This window comes from Barbatula barbatula (genome assembly GCF_947034865.1).
Source record: "Barbatula barbatula genome assembly, chromosome: 5".
NCBI classification, from domain to species: Eukaryota; Metazoa; Chordata; class Actinopteri; order Cypriniformes; family Nemacheilidae; genus Barbatula; species Barbatula barbatula.
The window spans coordinates 11,205,168-11,221,742 of NC_136769.1; the positions used below are offsets into that span (position 1 = coordinate 11,205,168).

Below are 16,575 nucleotides of genomic sequence, written 5' to 3' on the forward strand. Positions count from 1 at the left end.
CAGGTTTTGCCGTTTGTATTCCATCCCTAAAAATCTCTGTCAAGAGGAGAACCTCAAATCATCTATCAATGTATAAGGTAGAGATGTTGGCAATTGTATCAGCATTACAGTGGATTGAGGAGATACAGTTAAAAAATATTGTTATATCTAGCCTACTGATTCAGGTTCGGCTTTACAATCACTAAAATCGTTCGTATCTAGTCAACAGGATATATTGTGAGATATTTGAAAACCTATATAGGCTCAAGAATGATCATCATGGTAATATTTATGTACCAGCACATAGAGGGATAAAGGGCAACAAATAAGTAGATGGGTTAGCAAAACTAGCCATGGCAGTCTAGGAAAGTTTGAATATCTAATTTAGCCAAGGTGAAGCAAAGTCAATAATTAAAGTCAATTTGTTTTCTTCCTTTCTTTTTTCATGTGTTTTTCGTCTTTAAATTTGTATTATGTGTACAATGGTGAATATTTATAAAGGGGGTAAGTTCTGGTCCACACTCCGACACATAGGTGGCGATAATGCACCTTTAAAGTGGGTGCTGCCATAAAGCCAAAGAAGAAGCAGAAGAAGGAAGGACAGAAAACATAATGGCGGATGCCAATGCGGCAGTGGCCGTTGTGACTGTTTCATTGGTTCTTTTGGGGCTTTTATCGGGTTTGAGCTTATCGTGGGCTCTTCTCCCAGTCGCCGTAGTTGTGCTTATTTTTATACTAGCTAGTGGATTAAAGGGACGAGATGAACTTGCGCATTTGAACGTTTGCGTGTTGGTGTTGGGAGATATAGGGCGCAGTCCTCGCATGCAGTATCAAGCGCTCTCTCTTAGCCGACACGGATACAATGTCACTGTTATTGGCTTTCTTGGTATGTTTCTATCAATTACATCATTCTCCGTTTAAATTATGATATTCACATTTCTGTTATCTCACAGCCCCCCATATTATAAACAATGCATACAACTGTAACTACAGGCTCAACTGTACATTATGCAGAATGGATACAGGTGAGAGTTTGTGTTTGCATCTCTAATGCTCGTATTGTGTCCACATAGGTACTAAACCTCACCAAGACATTCTGGAGGATGATAGAATAGACATACTTCCCATTTCGGAACTAATGGGGCTCAGAGGTATAAACTTGAAGAAACACGAAGTTTGTGAAAAGTTGATGCACATTAACAACACAATAAAGAGACATCTGCCTCTTGCCTTTTCAGTTGGACCTAAAATCTTCAGATATGTCTCAAAGGTGATACTGCAGTCTATTCAACTATTCTATGTGTTGATGAAGATTGATGACCAGGGCTATATTCTTATGCAGGTATCCTTCTTCTCTGTTAAGCTTGATGCAAAGTCTTTTCTATATATTTTATGTAGATAATATATCAGATTTATTTTTCTTCATGTTTTTGGCCTCTTGCAGAACCCCCCTGGACTGCCAGCTATAGCAGTGGCATGGCTGGTGAGTCGTTTCAGGGGAAACCAGTTTATCATAGACTGGCACAACTACGGATACACCATAATGGCCCTCACTCATGGAGAGAATCATCCTGTTGTTAAGATAGCGAAATGGTAAGCAACGTTTTTTAAACTTTATACATAAATAATGGGTGTGCTTGTTATAAGTGGTGGTATTTTGGAACCATGTAAATTTTTTCAACTTTGTTGTTGGTAGGTATGAGAAGCTCTTTGGTTGTTTCTCGGATCACAACCTATGTGTTACTAATGCGATGAGGGAAGATCTTAAGAAGAACTGGAATATTGAGTGTGTTTTCAATAATTTTTTTAAACCAAACAATATTTTTTTATTTGAAGGCCAGTTAATTCATTGTTTCAATTGCAGGGCAACCACTTTATATGACAAGCCACCCTCAATATTTAGAGAAACACCTATAAAGCTTCAACATGAGCTGTTTGTCAGAATGGCAAGTGTATATTCACCATTTAGGCCAAGGTTGGTCCAGCCGTTTGCTTTCATTATGTGCAGTTTCACACATAAGGTCTTTGTCATGGCATAATTATTACTCATATACTTATGAGATTATAACATGAAAGTGTGATTTTGCAGTTCTGAGGTCACTAAGGAGCATATGGAAATAACAGCTTTCACAGAGCGTAATACTCAAACAGGAGGTGTGACGCCCTCTGCTGGCCGACCTGCTTTACTTATCAGCAGCACCAGCTGGACTGGTCAGTATTGTACGGGTTCCAAACTGAGCTGTAATAATACTGTCATTCAATTTTTTATTAAAACGTCATAATTCTTCATCATGTTCTTTCAACAGAGGATGAAGATTTCTCAATTCTTTTACAAGCACTTACAGGTTATATTTGATCTACTCTCTGTACACATAAATGTCATCTTTTAGGTTTCAGAATGTATTAGACTAATATTTGATTTCCTTCTTTCTCCAATAGACTATGAGAAGTTTGTTGAGGCCGGAGACAAACTTCCATCATTGGTCTGTGTAATTACAGGTACACAACACAGAGTCTAAGAAATAAACTATACATCGGAGCTGCATTTGGTGTCGTTTAAAGACTTTGGTGTGTTGAAACAGGTAAAGGTCCTCAGAAGGAGTATTACAAGAAGCTGATTGATTCTAAGGTATTTAAACATGTCAAGATTTGCACTCCATGGCTGGAAGCAGAGGACTATCCTGTTTTACTCGGTGAGAGAACCAAACTAACATATGTTTCACAGACCAGATTTTCACATTTTGCTAAGTGTAGATATTTACCTGAGCGTGCCGTTTTCTGGTGTTTCACCACAGGCTCTGCTGATCTTGGGGTCTGCTTGCACAAATCCTCCAGCGGTTTGGATCTTCCTATGAAAGTGGTTGATATGTTCGGATGTTGTTTGCCAGTCTGTGCCATACATTTTCAGTGGTAAGACTATGAGATCTGTGTTTCTGTCCATGCATTAAGTCTCATTCAGGGATGAGATGTAGTTACTGATGTTTTTTTTTAGTTTGCAAGAGTTAGTGAAACATGAAGAAAACGGGCTTGTTTTTAAAGACTCTAGTGAGCTGTCCGAACAGCTAAAGGTGGGATATATCTGACTTTATAAGATTAATAAATGTGACCTATTTGATTTTGTGCATAGCTAATTCTGCCATGTTGTATCGTTTTAGCTTCTGTTTTCAAACTTCCCCAGTCAACAGGGTAAACTTTTCCGCTTCAGGAAGAATCTAAGGGAAAGCGGGCAGCAGCGCTGGGATGAGAACTGGGACCGTAACGTCCTGCCTCTCATTAAAGAGCACTGTGACTGATTTTCAGCAGAAGGTATTGATGGGCTTGTGAAACAGCCTCTTGAATATTTTTAATGGAAAGTTACTGTCAGGTATTTACACAGGGTAAATAATTCTAAGCTGTCCTCATAGTGGGACAATCAGCATTCCAGTAATGCCATTGGGAAAGACTTGAACATGAGAATTAAAGCACACTATGTAAATATGTAAATAAATACTTTAATATAAAAAGATGAAGGTTTTATTATGCATGTATTTTGATCATTTCTAATGTGGAGACTCGGTTGTATGCAAATACTTGAGGGACAGCATCTTTAATAATGTCATGTTTTAGTCCAGCCTTTTCTGTGAATAAAAATAACAATTGTGTTATTCTAGGAATTAACAAAATTAGTATTGATATGGTATAGAATACTGATATGAATCCTACCTAATTCTGTCTTGAAGCAGTCATATGTCTTGGGGTTGCGAACAGTGGATACAATGTAAACATCAGGATGGCTTTCTTGAAACTTGTAGCTGAAAAACCTTGCCAGCAATTTCACCAAACCACTTATAATATCAGGATCATACACCACATCTGATGACAAAACAGACAGTTATTGGAACCAATACAACTTTTTTTCTCTACATTTTTTAATAGACAATTTAGAAAAACACTTAGGTTAGTGTGTGCATTTATTTTCTAAACATCACCTGCAGCAATGATGGTGTCGGCGTGAATTCTTTGCAGCTGCTCGTCAGTTACGTTTTGCCAGTCCAGTTGTTCCACACACACTAGCATGCTGTTGCAGTTAGTTATGCAGTTTGTGACATTGACCCTCAGCCGCTGAAGCACAGTTGGATGGCAGTCACTGAAAATGTATTTGGTTGGACTCAACGATCGATACACAACAATGCCTGTTAGTCCGACCCCACTGCCCAGTTCAAGCACAGTCCTGCGGGCACAGATGGATCAACACAATGCCATGCAAAGCACAAACAACGGTAAGAGTCAAAGTTTGCTTCAAATGTGCACGATCTTACATACTTGTTTTTAAAAATATGGGAGTTTTCCAAAGCCCATTCAGCCAGGTATAAAGCAGCGTCCCAGGTAACCAGACCTGTTGTGCCCTCCGAGATATGAGCCACGTTCTCTTCTAGACTAACAGCATCTCCTGATGGCTGTCAAGATTTTGCATTGATCTTTCTGTTATAAGATATCAATGTCATGTTAAGTTGCAATGCCTTACCAATAGGTAGGTTTTGTAGCACGTGTCCACTTCCTGTGCGCACATGACCTCCCCCAGCGCTTCGTACAGTGCATCCAGGGGCTCTGCTTCCAACGTCTCATGCTAAAATGTAATTTTCATAAAAATTAATTCTTAAAGGGTTCACACAAAAATTTAAGTTCTGTCATTTACTCACCCTCAGGTTGTTCCAAAACGGTATACGTTTCTTTGTTTTGATAACCAGAGAGAAATGTTTGGAAGAATGTTCCAATTTTCAGTTCTGCAACATCACCCATGACCATAGTAGGAATAAAATGATTGTATTCGTTTTGTTCTGTTAAACACAAAATTATATATTATGAAGAATTTAGGAAGATAAACAGTTCTGGGGCCCCTTTGACTCCCATTTAATTTTTCCTGCTATGGTAGTCAATGATGTCCCGGAACTGAAAATTACTAACATTCTTCAAAATATCTTTCTCTGTGTTCATCAGAGCAAAGCAATTTATACAGGTATGAAATAACACGAGGGTGAGTAAATGACAGAATTAAAATTTTGGGGTGAACTATCCCTTTAACATCTACATGAAAATTATAGCACGTGCCACGTAACGTAAGATACTCAAGTATTTTTGTGATAGAAAAAAAACAGAGCAGACCCTTTTTATCAATTCTGTTAAGAAGCGTCTCCTGTATTTCAGAGAGGGAGGATTCTCGCGACAAACTGCATTTAAACAGGTCTGCAAAATAAACAAATGAATGAATGAACGAAACCAATGCGCACTACACTTTATTAAATCAAAAAGTATATTTACCTTCTCAAGAATCTCTAAGATGACGTCCGAAGTCTTTGAGCTTTGAAGTTCTCTTTCTAGTAACTATAAAACATCATTTATGATACAATGCTCACCTCAAACCTTATTTCTATGTTATTAATGTAGTGGGGAGTCGGGTACTTACGTCCCATGGAAAAGTTTTTAAAAGACACATAGCGAAGAAGTTGACTTGAAAGATTTGTGTGACCTCTTTTCTGGTGTTGTAGATAGTATTTTGTTCTGATACATGATGTGTATCGTTCATCTTTCACAGTCGGCGTGTTGCCTTTGTTAGTAAGACGCATGTGTGAATTTTTAAGTTAATTTCTTCGTGTGCGTGTCAGTCCACACGTTTTGATTGTAGCGCCACCTGGCGGGTCGGTTGTGTATTATTGCCTACTGGTATTTGTGCGTTTTCTGGCTGGCCGTTCTTGATGATGATGAAAAAACTACTATTTGATTTAATTCCGCTGTCAATGAAATGTATTTCAGTTTGTAACTTTAATTTACTCATTTTTTTGCAGTCGTTCAGGGTGCTGTCGTAAGAATGTCGGTCACTATATTACACAACATTACAAAATGAGAAGAAGATCTGAGCCAATACTCGTTCGACTGTTTTTGCATATTATCCCTACGCAACACGTTAAGTAACAGAATGCCTGTGAAGAAAGGAAACAAGAAACCATGTATAATGAGTAATTTGTAAAAAAGAGTACAATATATTAAAACCTTTTAAAAACTTTGGAAAAGTAATCACCTCAATAAACAAACTTCACTGTCATGGTAAAAATGCCTGTCGGCCAGTTTCGCGATGCTGCGGAAATTGGCGCCATCACGCCTCTGTGTCACGAGTCTTCGAAATACCGAGTATTGCAGCACACTGACCAGTGTTGCCAACTTAGCGCCTTTGTCGCTATATTTAGCGAGTATTCAGACCCCTCTAGCGACACATTTTCAAAAAAGCGACTAGCGACAAATCTAACGACTTTTTCTGATGTTATTGGAGACTTTTGGAGAAAAAGTCAACATGTTTACCACGAACAGCTGTAATAAGAAATAATCAAAAGTTCACAAAGTTAATTTTTGGACATATATGCACAGAGAACATTAGTTTCCATTAGAAACGGCATATTCGTATGAGCATTAAATATTCCACAATGTGTTCACTTAAAACATAACCTCTTCATAATTGTCTTTATTTTTTAAAACTAGATCAGTTACTTGCCGCTCTCAATAGTAGGTACGGAAGAGTATTAGGGCCACTGGTGAAAAAAATATTTGAGTTCTGACTTTATTCTCAGAATTCTGACTTTATTCTCAGAATTCTGACTTTATTCTCAGAATTCTGACTTTATTCTCAGAATTCTGACTTTACCTTGTGTCATATGAATGACTAATAAACACTTTAACACTAATATTCTTGAACTGTATTTTAAACCTCATGTACCACATCACTTTTACCCATATGGAAAGAGAGCTTCATCAACATTCAATTGAATACCTGAATACAAATGTGAAAAAGTAACATTTTATTAACATTAAAACTTCATATTAAACATTTTATTGGTAATACAATAATAAGATGGTTAAATCTCATAACCACAAAGCTTGGTCTGTAAAGTGCATATAACCAGAATGACTTGACTTTTTAAACTAACATTTGATTATTAAAAGTAACATTTAACATGTTTACAGTAAAGAGGCTTTAAAAGAAATCTCAACTAATGAGATGGTCACAAGCTAAACGTGCATGAACACCACATGACCAATTCTACATAATACATGCAGTATATGAAGCATGCAATTTTATATTGATGCTTTAAAAAATAAAATATATATCCTTAACATTGTCTCGTATAGCCTCTATCGATGCATCTTCTACAACAGTAACCTAATGTAAAAGATCATTAACACCCCAGGTCAACATTGGCTATTCAACCAGGGTCTGTTACCGCAAAAGTTATATCATAAAATCAAAATCATACATGTAGTGTAGAATTAAGGCAAGTGTTAATACTTATGACAACCTGCAAAGCTATATGGCAGAATTGCTTTTAGTAACAAAGAAATACCTAAATAAATAATAGAAATAATAATTAAAATGAGAACCTGAGGATTTGGAACATGGATTCCTAAACAACTACAGCCATTTGGCATTGTTAGTATCAAATGTGTTGATCCACGAGGTAATGTAAGAACGCACAATTATCAGACTGCATTGTATAGTGCATGTGCAATATCAAACAGTAAATGTATTCAAATTAAAAGCCATCAGTTTGCTGCTCACAATTCTTGCATTGCCGGATTTGGATGACTTAATCAAACTTTGTTTCAGTAACAAAGTCATATTTGCAATTTTAGCACATAATAATCAGATAGTAATAAGTAAACTTTAAAGACAATTTGTATCAGACATTGTCTGTTGAGAAGGAATAAAAATTCCAACATGACATCACAAGATACCATTAAATAGGTTTTAGGTATTTAGGTAATAGGTATTTTAACAATAATCAGCATTATTTAAACTTTAAAGACCTGAAAGACATATAATGCAACATTTTGCAAACATGGCTAATGCAAAATAGTATAGACTGGGAAAATAACAATAGTGTTGAAAAACTGCCAGCCTTACTTTTAGATTATGTAAGGTTGTAATTAGGTCAGACTTAAAAGAATTGGTCTTGAGATTAAAGTCAGAATTCTGAGAATAAAGTCAGAATTCTGAGATGCCTGTGAAGAAAGGAAACAAGAAACCATGTATAATGAGTAATTTGTAAAAAAGAGTACAATATATTAAAACCTTTTAAAAACTTTGGAAAAGTAATCACCTCAATAAACAAACTTCACTGTCATGGTAAAAATGCCTGTCGGCCAGTTTCGCGATGCTGCGGAAATTGGCGCCATCACGCCTCTGTGTCACGAGTCTTCGAAATACCGAGTTTTGCAGCACACTGACCAGTGTTGCCAACTTAGCGCCTTTGTCGCTATATTTAGCGAGTATTCAGACCCCTCTAGCGACACATTTTCAAAAAAGCGACTAGCGACAAATCTAACGACTTTTTCTGATGTTATTGGAGACTTTTGGAGAAAAAGTCAACATGTTTACCACGAACAGCTGTAATAAGAAATAATCAAAAGTTCACAAAGTTAATTTTTGGACATATTTGCACAGAGAACATTAGTTAACATTTGACTATTAAAAGTAACATTTAACATGTTTACAGTAAAGAGGCTTTAAAAGAAATCTCAACTAATGAGATGGTCACAAGCTAAACGTGCATGAACACCACATGACCAATTCTACATAATACATGCAGTATATGAAGAATGCAATTTTATATTGATGCTTTAAAAAATAAAATATATATCCTTAACATTGTCTCGTATAGCCTCTATCGATGCATCTTCTACAACAGTAACCTAATGTAAAAGATCATTAACACCCCAGGTCAACATTGGCTATTCAACCAGGGTCTGTTACCGCAAAAGTTATATCATAAAATCAAAATCATACATGTAGTGTAGAATTAAGGCAAGTGTTAATACTTATGACAACCTGCAAAGCTATATGGCAGAATTGCTTTTAGTAACAAAGAAATACCTAAATAAATAATAGAAATAATAATTAAAATGAGAACCTGAGGATTTGGAACATGGATTCCTAAACAACTACAGCCATTTGGCATTGCTAGTATCAAATGTGTTGATCCACGAGGTAATGTAAGAACGCACAATTATCAGACTGCATTGTATAGTGCATGTGCAATATCAAACAGTAAATGTATTCAAATTAAAAGCCATCAGTTTGCTGCTCACAATTCTTGCATTGCCGGATTTGGATGACTTAATCAAACTTTGTTTCAGTAACAAAGTCATATTTGCAATTTTAGCACATAATAATCAGATAGTAATAAGTAAACTTTAAAGACAATTTGTATCAGACATTGTCTGTTGAGAAGGAATAAAAATTCCAACATGACATCACAAGATATCATTAAATAGGTTTTAGGTATTTAGGTAATAGGTATTTTAACAATAATCAGCATTATTTAAACTTTAAAGACCTGAAAGACATATAATGCAACATTTTGCAAACATGGCTAATGCAAAATAGTATAGACTGGGAAAATAACAATAGTGTTGAAAAACTGCCAGCCTTACTTTTAGATTATGTAAGGTTGTAATTAGGTCAGACTTAAAAGAATTGGTCTTGAGATTAAATACAGAATTCTGAGAATAAAGTCAGAATTCTGAGAATAAAGTCAGAATTCTGAGATTAAAGTCAGAATTCTGAGATTAAAGTCAGAATTCTGAGACTAAAGTCAGAATTCTGAGACTAAAGTCAGAATTCTGAGAATAAAGTCAGAACTCAAATATTTTTTTCACCAGTGGCCCTAATCCTCTTCCGTATACTAGAAATAGATTTCTTAAATCCACATAACTATTTTGCAATTGGTCAAAGTAGAGATACGCAAAGAAATCTGATTGGATGAGATCAATATCAGTCACCTAATGATGGCACTTCCAGCCGCACAGTTGACATAAGAACCGCTCCACACACCGCAAGTTTTCACTCGACGCCTGTTTCAGTTCGTTGTTGGAATCTGAGAGTGACGTAGCAATGAGCGTGAGTATATTTTTAACACTTTAACGCTTTTACTTTGACTATAGATGTCACATTGTTTCAGATTTGGTTTTAGTAAGATGAGCGCATAGGGTGTATGTCTTAAAGTCCCTCTATCTCTAGTTTACTGCATTCGCGTAACAAGCACAGTCAGCTTTTACAGATGCTGTTATACCGATTTACAGATGAATCAGTTGAATTTATGTTTTATGTGACGTCTGATATTTCAGTATGTTGTCTGTTTGGACCATTAATAGTTATTATAGCGCCCCACGTGCACGAATTCACGGGTGTGTCCCCCTGCATCTGTTGTGCTCATGAAATAAGAAATGTAGTTTTCAACATTGGAGGCAGGGGTTGGTAGTACTGAATGTTTTTTCCCAATAATTTAGTTTACTCTCTTTAGAGAAAGATCAATTTCAATCAATCATAGAGTTGCACACATTGTTTTTTTCACAATACTTGAATTGAATATCCTTGTGTTTTAAATTTTCTTAACAGTTTTTCACAAGCATCTAAGTGATCTTTATCATGATGCAATGCAGCTGCATGATCACATCACAGAAAAGTGAATCACAAGCTTTTTCACAATACATATACCCCCTGTTCTTGTGATTCACAGCTGGACCGAAAAGATATACGCATTTTTGGATAATTCATCTTCGTTTAAAGTTTAATCATTTGCTATTGTACAGATGATTCAAGACTTCCAGTAATAGGTTACAAAGCTGTTCAGCGTAGTGATTTGAACCCGTGCAGTACCCAGGGGCATAGAAAATGTAACTTGGTAATGGAGACCTTTAATTTTAAGGCCAGAAAAGGCAATGTGATTTATTCACTAATGACTGTGCTTCCCACAGTTGTCGTCTTCAGTCTAAACAGAAACGAAGAGAGCGTGATATAGAAAGAGGGAGTGATGCAGGGGACACTGTTGAGAGGTGCTATAGCACTAAAAGTGGTCCTTTGCTCATAATTATTGGGGAACCACTTTTAGTGCTATAGCACCATATGTTGGTGCTTCAGTGGTTCTTCAGAGGTTTTCTGGGGTGGCCGATGTGCTTTATAGTATATAGCACAGTAACTTTATAAAGAGCCTGTCAAGCCCCTGTATGGTTCTATATATAGCACCGCTGAAGAACCACTGAAGCACCGAAATATGCTTCTACTGTATATAGTACTAAAAGTGGTTTCCCTATGAAACAGATTCTGTCTAAGAGCTTAATATTATAGTTATTTTCAGACTAATGTGGAAAGAATTCGCCTCTAACACATCTGGCCTTTTATATTCTGAGGAAAAAACGTCACGGTTTCTCTTCCTTTTTGACTCTCTCTCTTGTTTGACTGCCTGTCACCTCCGGCATTTTTAAAACAGCTATAAAAATCTGCTTTCCTTGGTCAGCTCTGAATCATACACAGAGGCTTTGTATAATCTAGTTTGTGATGTCGCAGTTGCTGACCCGACTTCAACATATCAAATCTCTTCAGTTGCTGGAAAGTAGTTTTCAAAGGTCTAATGATTGAGAAATAACTACTATTTTAGTCTATTTCTTGCTGAGAAGGGGAATCTTGCCACATCTGCAGCTTTTTGAAAGTTTGGGTCTGGCTCTCTGCCTTGGCAGGGTTTTCCCTTCTAAGGACTTAGGAAAATGTTACTGTGTTGTCAGACCTATTCTGTTCCCTTCAGCTATATCATAACAGTCTTCTTTCTAAGGTCTCTAAGAAAAAAACAGGCAGCATGCCCAGCCATAACATTTCAATTTAAGTGAATACACATGTTCCTATTCCAGTAGTGTGTATCTCAAATAGTTTGTGTCTGGGCTCTCTTTAACAGGGTTTGGTCGTGCAGAACATGTCCTTTAAAGTGGGACAGACTCTTATGATTACAGGAGTCCCCACTGCTGAATCTACAAGGTAAGATGATTATTTTATAACAATATTATTATTTGCAAAATAATTATTTAAAGAACTAACGGAAATCTCGTTTGATGTTTTTTTTAGGTTCGCGGTTAACATTGGTCACAGTCCTCAGAAAATCGCTCTACACTTTAACCCTCGTTTTGACGCCCATGGTGACCACCGCACTATAGTGTGCAATTCATACCAGTGTGGCAACTGGGGTGAGGAGAAAAGATCGTGCTCCTTTCCCTTTAATCTGAACGAACAGTTTCAGGCAAGACTTTAATTTACTTTTATTTCTCTACACAAATGATTAATCTAAATGAAAACTTAAAAAGTAAAGAAGTAAAAAGAAAAATGAAATAAATAAAAATTTGAATGAACCATTCCAATAACATCTGATTCTACATTTAACATTTTTTTGTCAGTTTGATGAGTAATATTCAAATTGGATTATTATTAAATTTTGTTCATGCTTACTTTGTTCCTTCTTCTAGATAAAAATAACGTTCACCAATGAGGAATTCAATGTGACACTTTCAAATGGCTCTGAGATTAAGTTCCCTAACCGTGTAGGCGCTGAAAAGTACAAGTACATGGAGTTTGATGGTGATGTCAGGATCAATGGGATTGAAATAAAGTAAAGTAGAGTCCAAAGTGAGAACTAGATTAATAAAGCCCACTTATATGTCCTTTATCTTCTGTCACAAATCATCAATTCAGCTGTATTATTCTACCATTTTTTTCTCACTGTGGAGACAGTAATCTTTCAAGTCTTCTCATTCGGCCTACCCTCATTTCTTTCATGTGTATAACGAATTAACATAAACTAGAAAAAATACTGATGTAGTAACACCATTGTCAACCACTAGATGGAGCCAAGCTCCAGTACATCATCCAATACAGTCTCCTGAGTGTCGGAGGTGGTTGATGTTTTTCAGACTGTTTTTTACCTGCTTTTCTCTTGTTTTCCTACAATACGACATAATCTGTCCTGATTTGTTACTAAAGCACACTCATAAACCTATTGGTATTAGCAATTCAAATAAAACCATGTTCTCACCAATAAACACAGCCCCATTTATCTTTTCTCTATTTTTGTGTTGATGATTAAACATTTTAGTGCAGGTGCTACATTAGATGGTTTGAGAAACAAATCTTTATATTCCATCAGGTTCTTAACATACTCATAACATTGCAGATATATTTATTCCACTTCCAGTATAAACAGCTCATTTAGAATATAACGACGTAAAAAACACACAACGAAATCAAACTGCTGTTTAAAAGCTCATCCTTACTCCGTATTCTCATCCAGTTGTTTACCTTTATTCTATGTTTAAAATAACCAATACTTCTTCCCCACATTCACACAGAGATGGCAGTGTTGCTAGTTACATCTGAATTCTTTACAGAGTCAAATCTTGCATGTTTTTACTTAATATTGTGTATGTGATGTGTTAAAAACATGATGCTTTGTAAAAATATTGTATTGTGGTCAACGGTACTGGCATAGCCCTGTTTTACCCAATGCTATAACCTCATAATTAAAGCATAGGTGAAAAATTATCCATAAATGTAATAACTGTAATTGCCAGACTAGTACAAACAAACAGACTTCTATCTTTTTTGGCCATTTGGGGTCGTGGGTAATATGTTTGTATAAGATAGTACACCACTTTTATGTTAAGACTACACCACTGCTTGGATCCTTCTGTCATCTTTCGAAACCATAATATCAGTAGCTAAGCGCAATATATATAAAATCATTATTTATTGGGTACTTTCAATTTGGAGATTTGTGTCCCAAACCCCCAAATTTCAACTAAATTTTTTTAGAAATGTTTTAGAAATGTTTTTTTAGGTGAAGTTAAAAAAATCATGTTTTAGTCCATTGGCTGAGACTGATTTTAGCCCCACCCCAGCATTTTGATAAATAAATATTACTGTGTCACTCTCTCTTATACTAATGGTGAGTAGATCGGTCTCATCATTTTGAAGTAAATGTGTTCAAAAGTCTGAAAATGTGTGTTACTTTAAGGTACATCACTACCAAACATATTTTATCTTCAAAACAAAGTTTTTTGGGCGTTTTTCCATAAATTTTTCATTTGTTGGGAACTGTGCTTGCAAACCATGTGCTGATAAGCACCTTTGAACTAGGCTCAAAAGTAATCAAAAATTGACAAACTTTTTTACGATATTGAGAAAAAGGAACACTTAATCTTGTATTTGAGAAAACGAACCAAACTCTGTACAGTTATGCAAATCATTAGTATTTTATGTGTTTTAGTAGTGATATAAGCGGTTTTCTACTTGATATTTACTGTAAGATGTGTCTCTGCTATGTGTGTTGGAATGCGTATGTGCAATATAGTTAGTTACATGTATTAACATAAAATGTTGAAACTCTGATTCAGCTGTGCAAATTGAATATTGTGATCATTACCAAAACATTACCATCACTTCTGAAAATGTGTGTGTCACGACCGAAACATGGGATGTTTTGTCAAAAATAAAGTATATTAAATGATCAATGTTATGCTAGTGTTTGGTTCAATGCATGGGCGGACTATTTTAGTCCAGCTGGTCTCCGCCGCTGTGGAGTAGCACAGGACCTGGGTGACTCGTCCATGGTCATAAACGGAGAGAAGTAGCGCCGGTTAATATGTTCATCCGCAAAACGCATTCAGTTCTGTTTATTAACTGCTAGAGCGTGAAACAAAAACAACTAAACTGCGGACCTGTGTCTCTGTTGTTAAAGTTTATCGTTCATTTGATACTCATTTTAACAGTCTGGAGTCATGTAAACATGACGTCACGTGCGTCTTTGCTGGTCAGTCGTCATGGAAACGTGATCGCCCTGGCGTTTGGACTAGAGTGTCAGAGGAAGTCATTCTTTCTGAAGCGCAACAGTGAGTCTGGTACAGTTCAGATTTGTTTTCCCTTCACTGAAACTCTTTTAGTGCCTTGCGTCGGCTCCATACATGGCTCAGGAGGACCACAGGCCAAAGCAGACTCCAGCACCTAGCTGTGATGTCTATTGAGAAGGAGTTGCTTGAAATAATTGAACCCCAAAGGGTCATTGACAGGTTTGCCAGCCTCAAAGTGCGGCGACATAGATTAACTCTCCCAAAGTAGAGCAAAAATGGGGATTCAGGGGAAGTACTTTAAAGATTTCCCTCTATTTCTTTTTTTATAGTTGGATGGCAGTCACTGAAAATGTATTTGGTTGGACTCAACGATCGATACACAACAATGCCTGTTAGTCCGACCCCACTGCCCAGTTCAAGCACAGTCCTGCGGGCACAGATGGATCAACACAATGCCATGCAAAGCACAAACAACGGTAAGAGTCAAAGTTTGCTTCAAATGTGCACGATCTTACATACTTGTTTTTAAAAATATGGGAGTTTTCCAAAGCCCATTCAGCCAGGTATAAAGCAGCGTCCCAGGTAACCAGACCTGTTGTGCCCTCCGAGATATGAGCCACGTTCTCTTCTAGACTAACAGCATCTCCTGATGGCTGTCAAGATTTTGCATTGATCTTACTGTTATAAGATATCAATGTCATGTTAAGTTGCAATGCCTTACCAATAGGTAGGTTTTGTAGCACGTGTCCACTTCCTGTGCGCACATGACCTCCCCCAGCGCTTCATACAGTGCATCCAGGGGCTCTGCTTCCAACGTCTCATGCTAAAATGTAATTTTCATAAAAATTAATTCTTAAAGGGTTCACACAAAAATTTAAGTTCTGTCATTTACTCACCCTCAGGTTGTTCCAAAACGGTATACGTTTCTTTGTTTTGATAACCAGAGAGAAATGTTTGAAAGAATGTTCCAATTTTCAGTTCTGCAACATCACCCATGACCATAGTAGGAATAAAATGATTGTTTTCGTTTTGTTCTGTTAAACACAAAATTATATATTATGAAGAATTTAGGAAAATAAACAGTTCTGGGGCCCCTTTGACTCCCATTTAATTTTCCCTGCTATGGTAGTCAATGATGTCCCGGAACTGAAAATTACTAACATTCTTCAAAATATATTTCTCTGTGTTCATCAGAGCAAAGCAATTTATACAGGTATGAAATAACACGAGGGTGAGTAAATGACAGAATTAAAATTTTGGGGTGAACTATCCCTTTAACATCTACATGAAAATTATAGCACGTGCCACGTAACGTAAGATACTCAAGTATTTTTGTGATAGAAAAAAAACAGAGCAGACCCTTTTTATCAATTCTGTTAAGAAGCGTCTCCTGTATTTCAGAGAGGGAGGATTCTCGCGACAAACTGCATTTAAACAGGTCTGCAAAATAAACAAATGAATGAATGAACGAAACCAATGCGCACTAAACTTTATTAAATCAAAAAGTATATTTACCTTCTCAAGAATCTCTAAGATGACGTCTGAAGTCTTTGAGCTTTGAAGTTCTCTTTCTAGTAACTATAAAACATCATTTATGATACAATGTTCACCTCAAACCTTATTTCTATGTTATTAATGTAGTGGGGGGGTCGGGTACTTACGTCCCATGGAAAAGTTTTTAAAAGACACATAGCGAAGAAGTTGACTTGAAAGATTTGTGTGACCTCTTTTCTGGTGTTGTAGATAGTATTTTGTGCTGATACATGATGTGTATCGTTCATCTTTCACAGTCGGCGTGTTGCCTTTGTTAGTAAGACGCATGTGTGAATCTTTTAGTTAATTTCTTCGTGTGCGTGTCAGTCCACACGTTTTGATTCTAGCGCCACCTGGCGGTTCGGTTGTGTA

At 36.5% G+C, this 16,575-nt stretch overlaps 4 protein-coding genes across 9 annotated transcripts; 2 read left to right on the forward strand and 2 right to left on the reverse strand.

Moving 5' to 3' along the window:
• The first annotated feature begins 504 nt into the window (after positions 1–504).
• Positions 505–3,954, forward strand: alg1 (ALG1 chitobiosyldiphosphodolichol beta-mannosyltransferase). Of its 4 annotated transcripts, none has more exons than XM_079455985.1 (14): positions 565–865; positions 1,053–1,130; positions 1,218–1,321; positions 1,424–1,572; positions 1,676–1,765; positions 1,844–1,954; positions 2,069–2,190; positions 2,286–2,324; positions 2,419–2,478; positions 2,562–2,672; positions 2,775–2,889; positions 2,972–3,047; positions 3,135–3,285; positions 3,699–3,954. In XM_079455985.1, the coding sequence occupies exons 1-13, from the start codon at positions 592–594 to the stop codon at positions 3,270–3,272; spliced, it is 1,467 nt and encodes a 488-aa protein (XP_079312111.1). In that variant the 5' UTR covers positions 565–591; the 3' UTR covers positions 3,273–3,285; positions 3,699–3,954. The 4 variants fall into 4 exon arrangements, with proteins under 4 accessions (XP_079312109.1, XP_079312112.1, XP_079312111.1 ...); XM_079455984.1 differs by lacking the exon at positions 3,699–3,954 and adding an exon at positions 3,384–3,630; XM_079455983.1 differs by lacking the exon at positions 3,699–3,954 and having other exon boundaries at positions 505–865; positions 3,135–3,634.
• Positions 3,453–5,666, reverse strand: eef2kmt (eukaryotic elongation factor 2 lysine methyltransferase). The gene is made up of 8 exons (XM_079455987.1): positions 5,423–5,666; positions 5,278–5,340; positions 5,122–5,202; positions 4,484–4,585; positions 4,282–4,415; positions 3,948–4,189; positions 3,682–3,831; positions 3,453–3,596 (listed from the first exon to the last, which is right to left on the reverse strand). Exons 1-8 carry the CDS (start codon positions 5,540–5,542, stop codon positions 3,496–3,498), a joined length of 993 nt encoding a protein of 330 aa, XP_079312113.1. The 5' UTR covers positions 5,543–5,666; the 3' UTR covers positions 3,453–3,495.
• Positions 5,667–5,791: 125 nt separating this feature from the next.
• Positions 5,792–16,525, reverse strand: LOC306893884 (protein-lysine N-methyltransferase EEF2KMT-like). 3 transcript variants are annotated; one of them, XM_079455990.1, is made up of 6 exons: positions 16,332–16,496; positions 16,186–16,248; positions 16,030–16,110; positions 15,392–15,493; positions 15,190–15,323; positions 5,792–5,936 (listed from the first exon to the last, which is right to left on the reverse strand). In XM_079455990.1, exons 1-6 carry the CDS (start codon positions 16,449–16,451, stop codon positions 5,921–5,923), a joined length of 516 nt encoding a protein of 171 aa, XP_079312116.1. In that variant the 5' UTR covers positions 16,452–16,496; the 3' UTR covers positions 5,792–5,920. The 3 variants fall into 3 exon arrangements, with proteins under 3 accessions (XP_079312116.1, XP_079312115.1, XP_079312114.1); XM_079455988.1 differs by lacking the exon at positions 5,792–5,936 and adding an exon at positions 14,890–15,097; XM_079455989.1 differs by lacking the exon at positions 5,792–5,936 and having other exon boundaries at positions 14,320–15,323; positions 16,332–16,525.
• Positions 9,785–14,338, forward strand: LOC306893885 (beta-galactoside-binding lectin-like). Its single transcript, XM_079455991.1, has 4 exons — positions 9,785–9,904; positions 11,733–11,812; positions 11,900–12,071; positions 12,295–14,338. Exons 1-4 carry the CDS (start codon positions 9,899–9,901, stop codon positions 12,439–12,441), a joined length of 405 nt encoding a protein of 134 aa, XP_079312117.1. The 5' UTR covers positions 9,785–9,898; the 3' UTR covers positions 12,442–14,338.
• Positions 16,526–16,575: the final 50 nt, after the last annotated feature.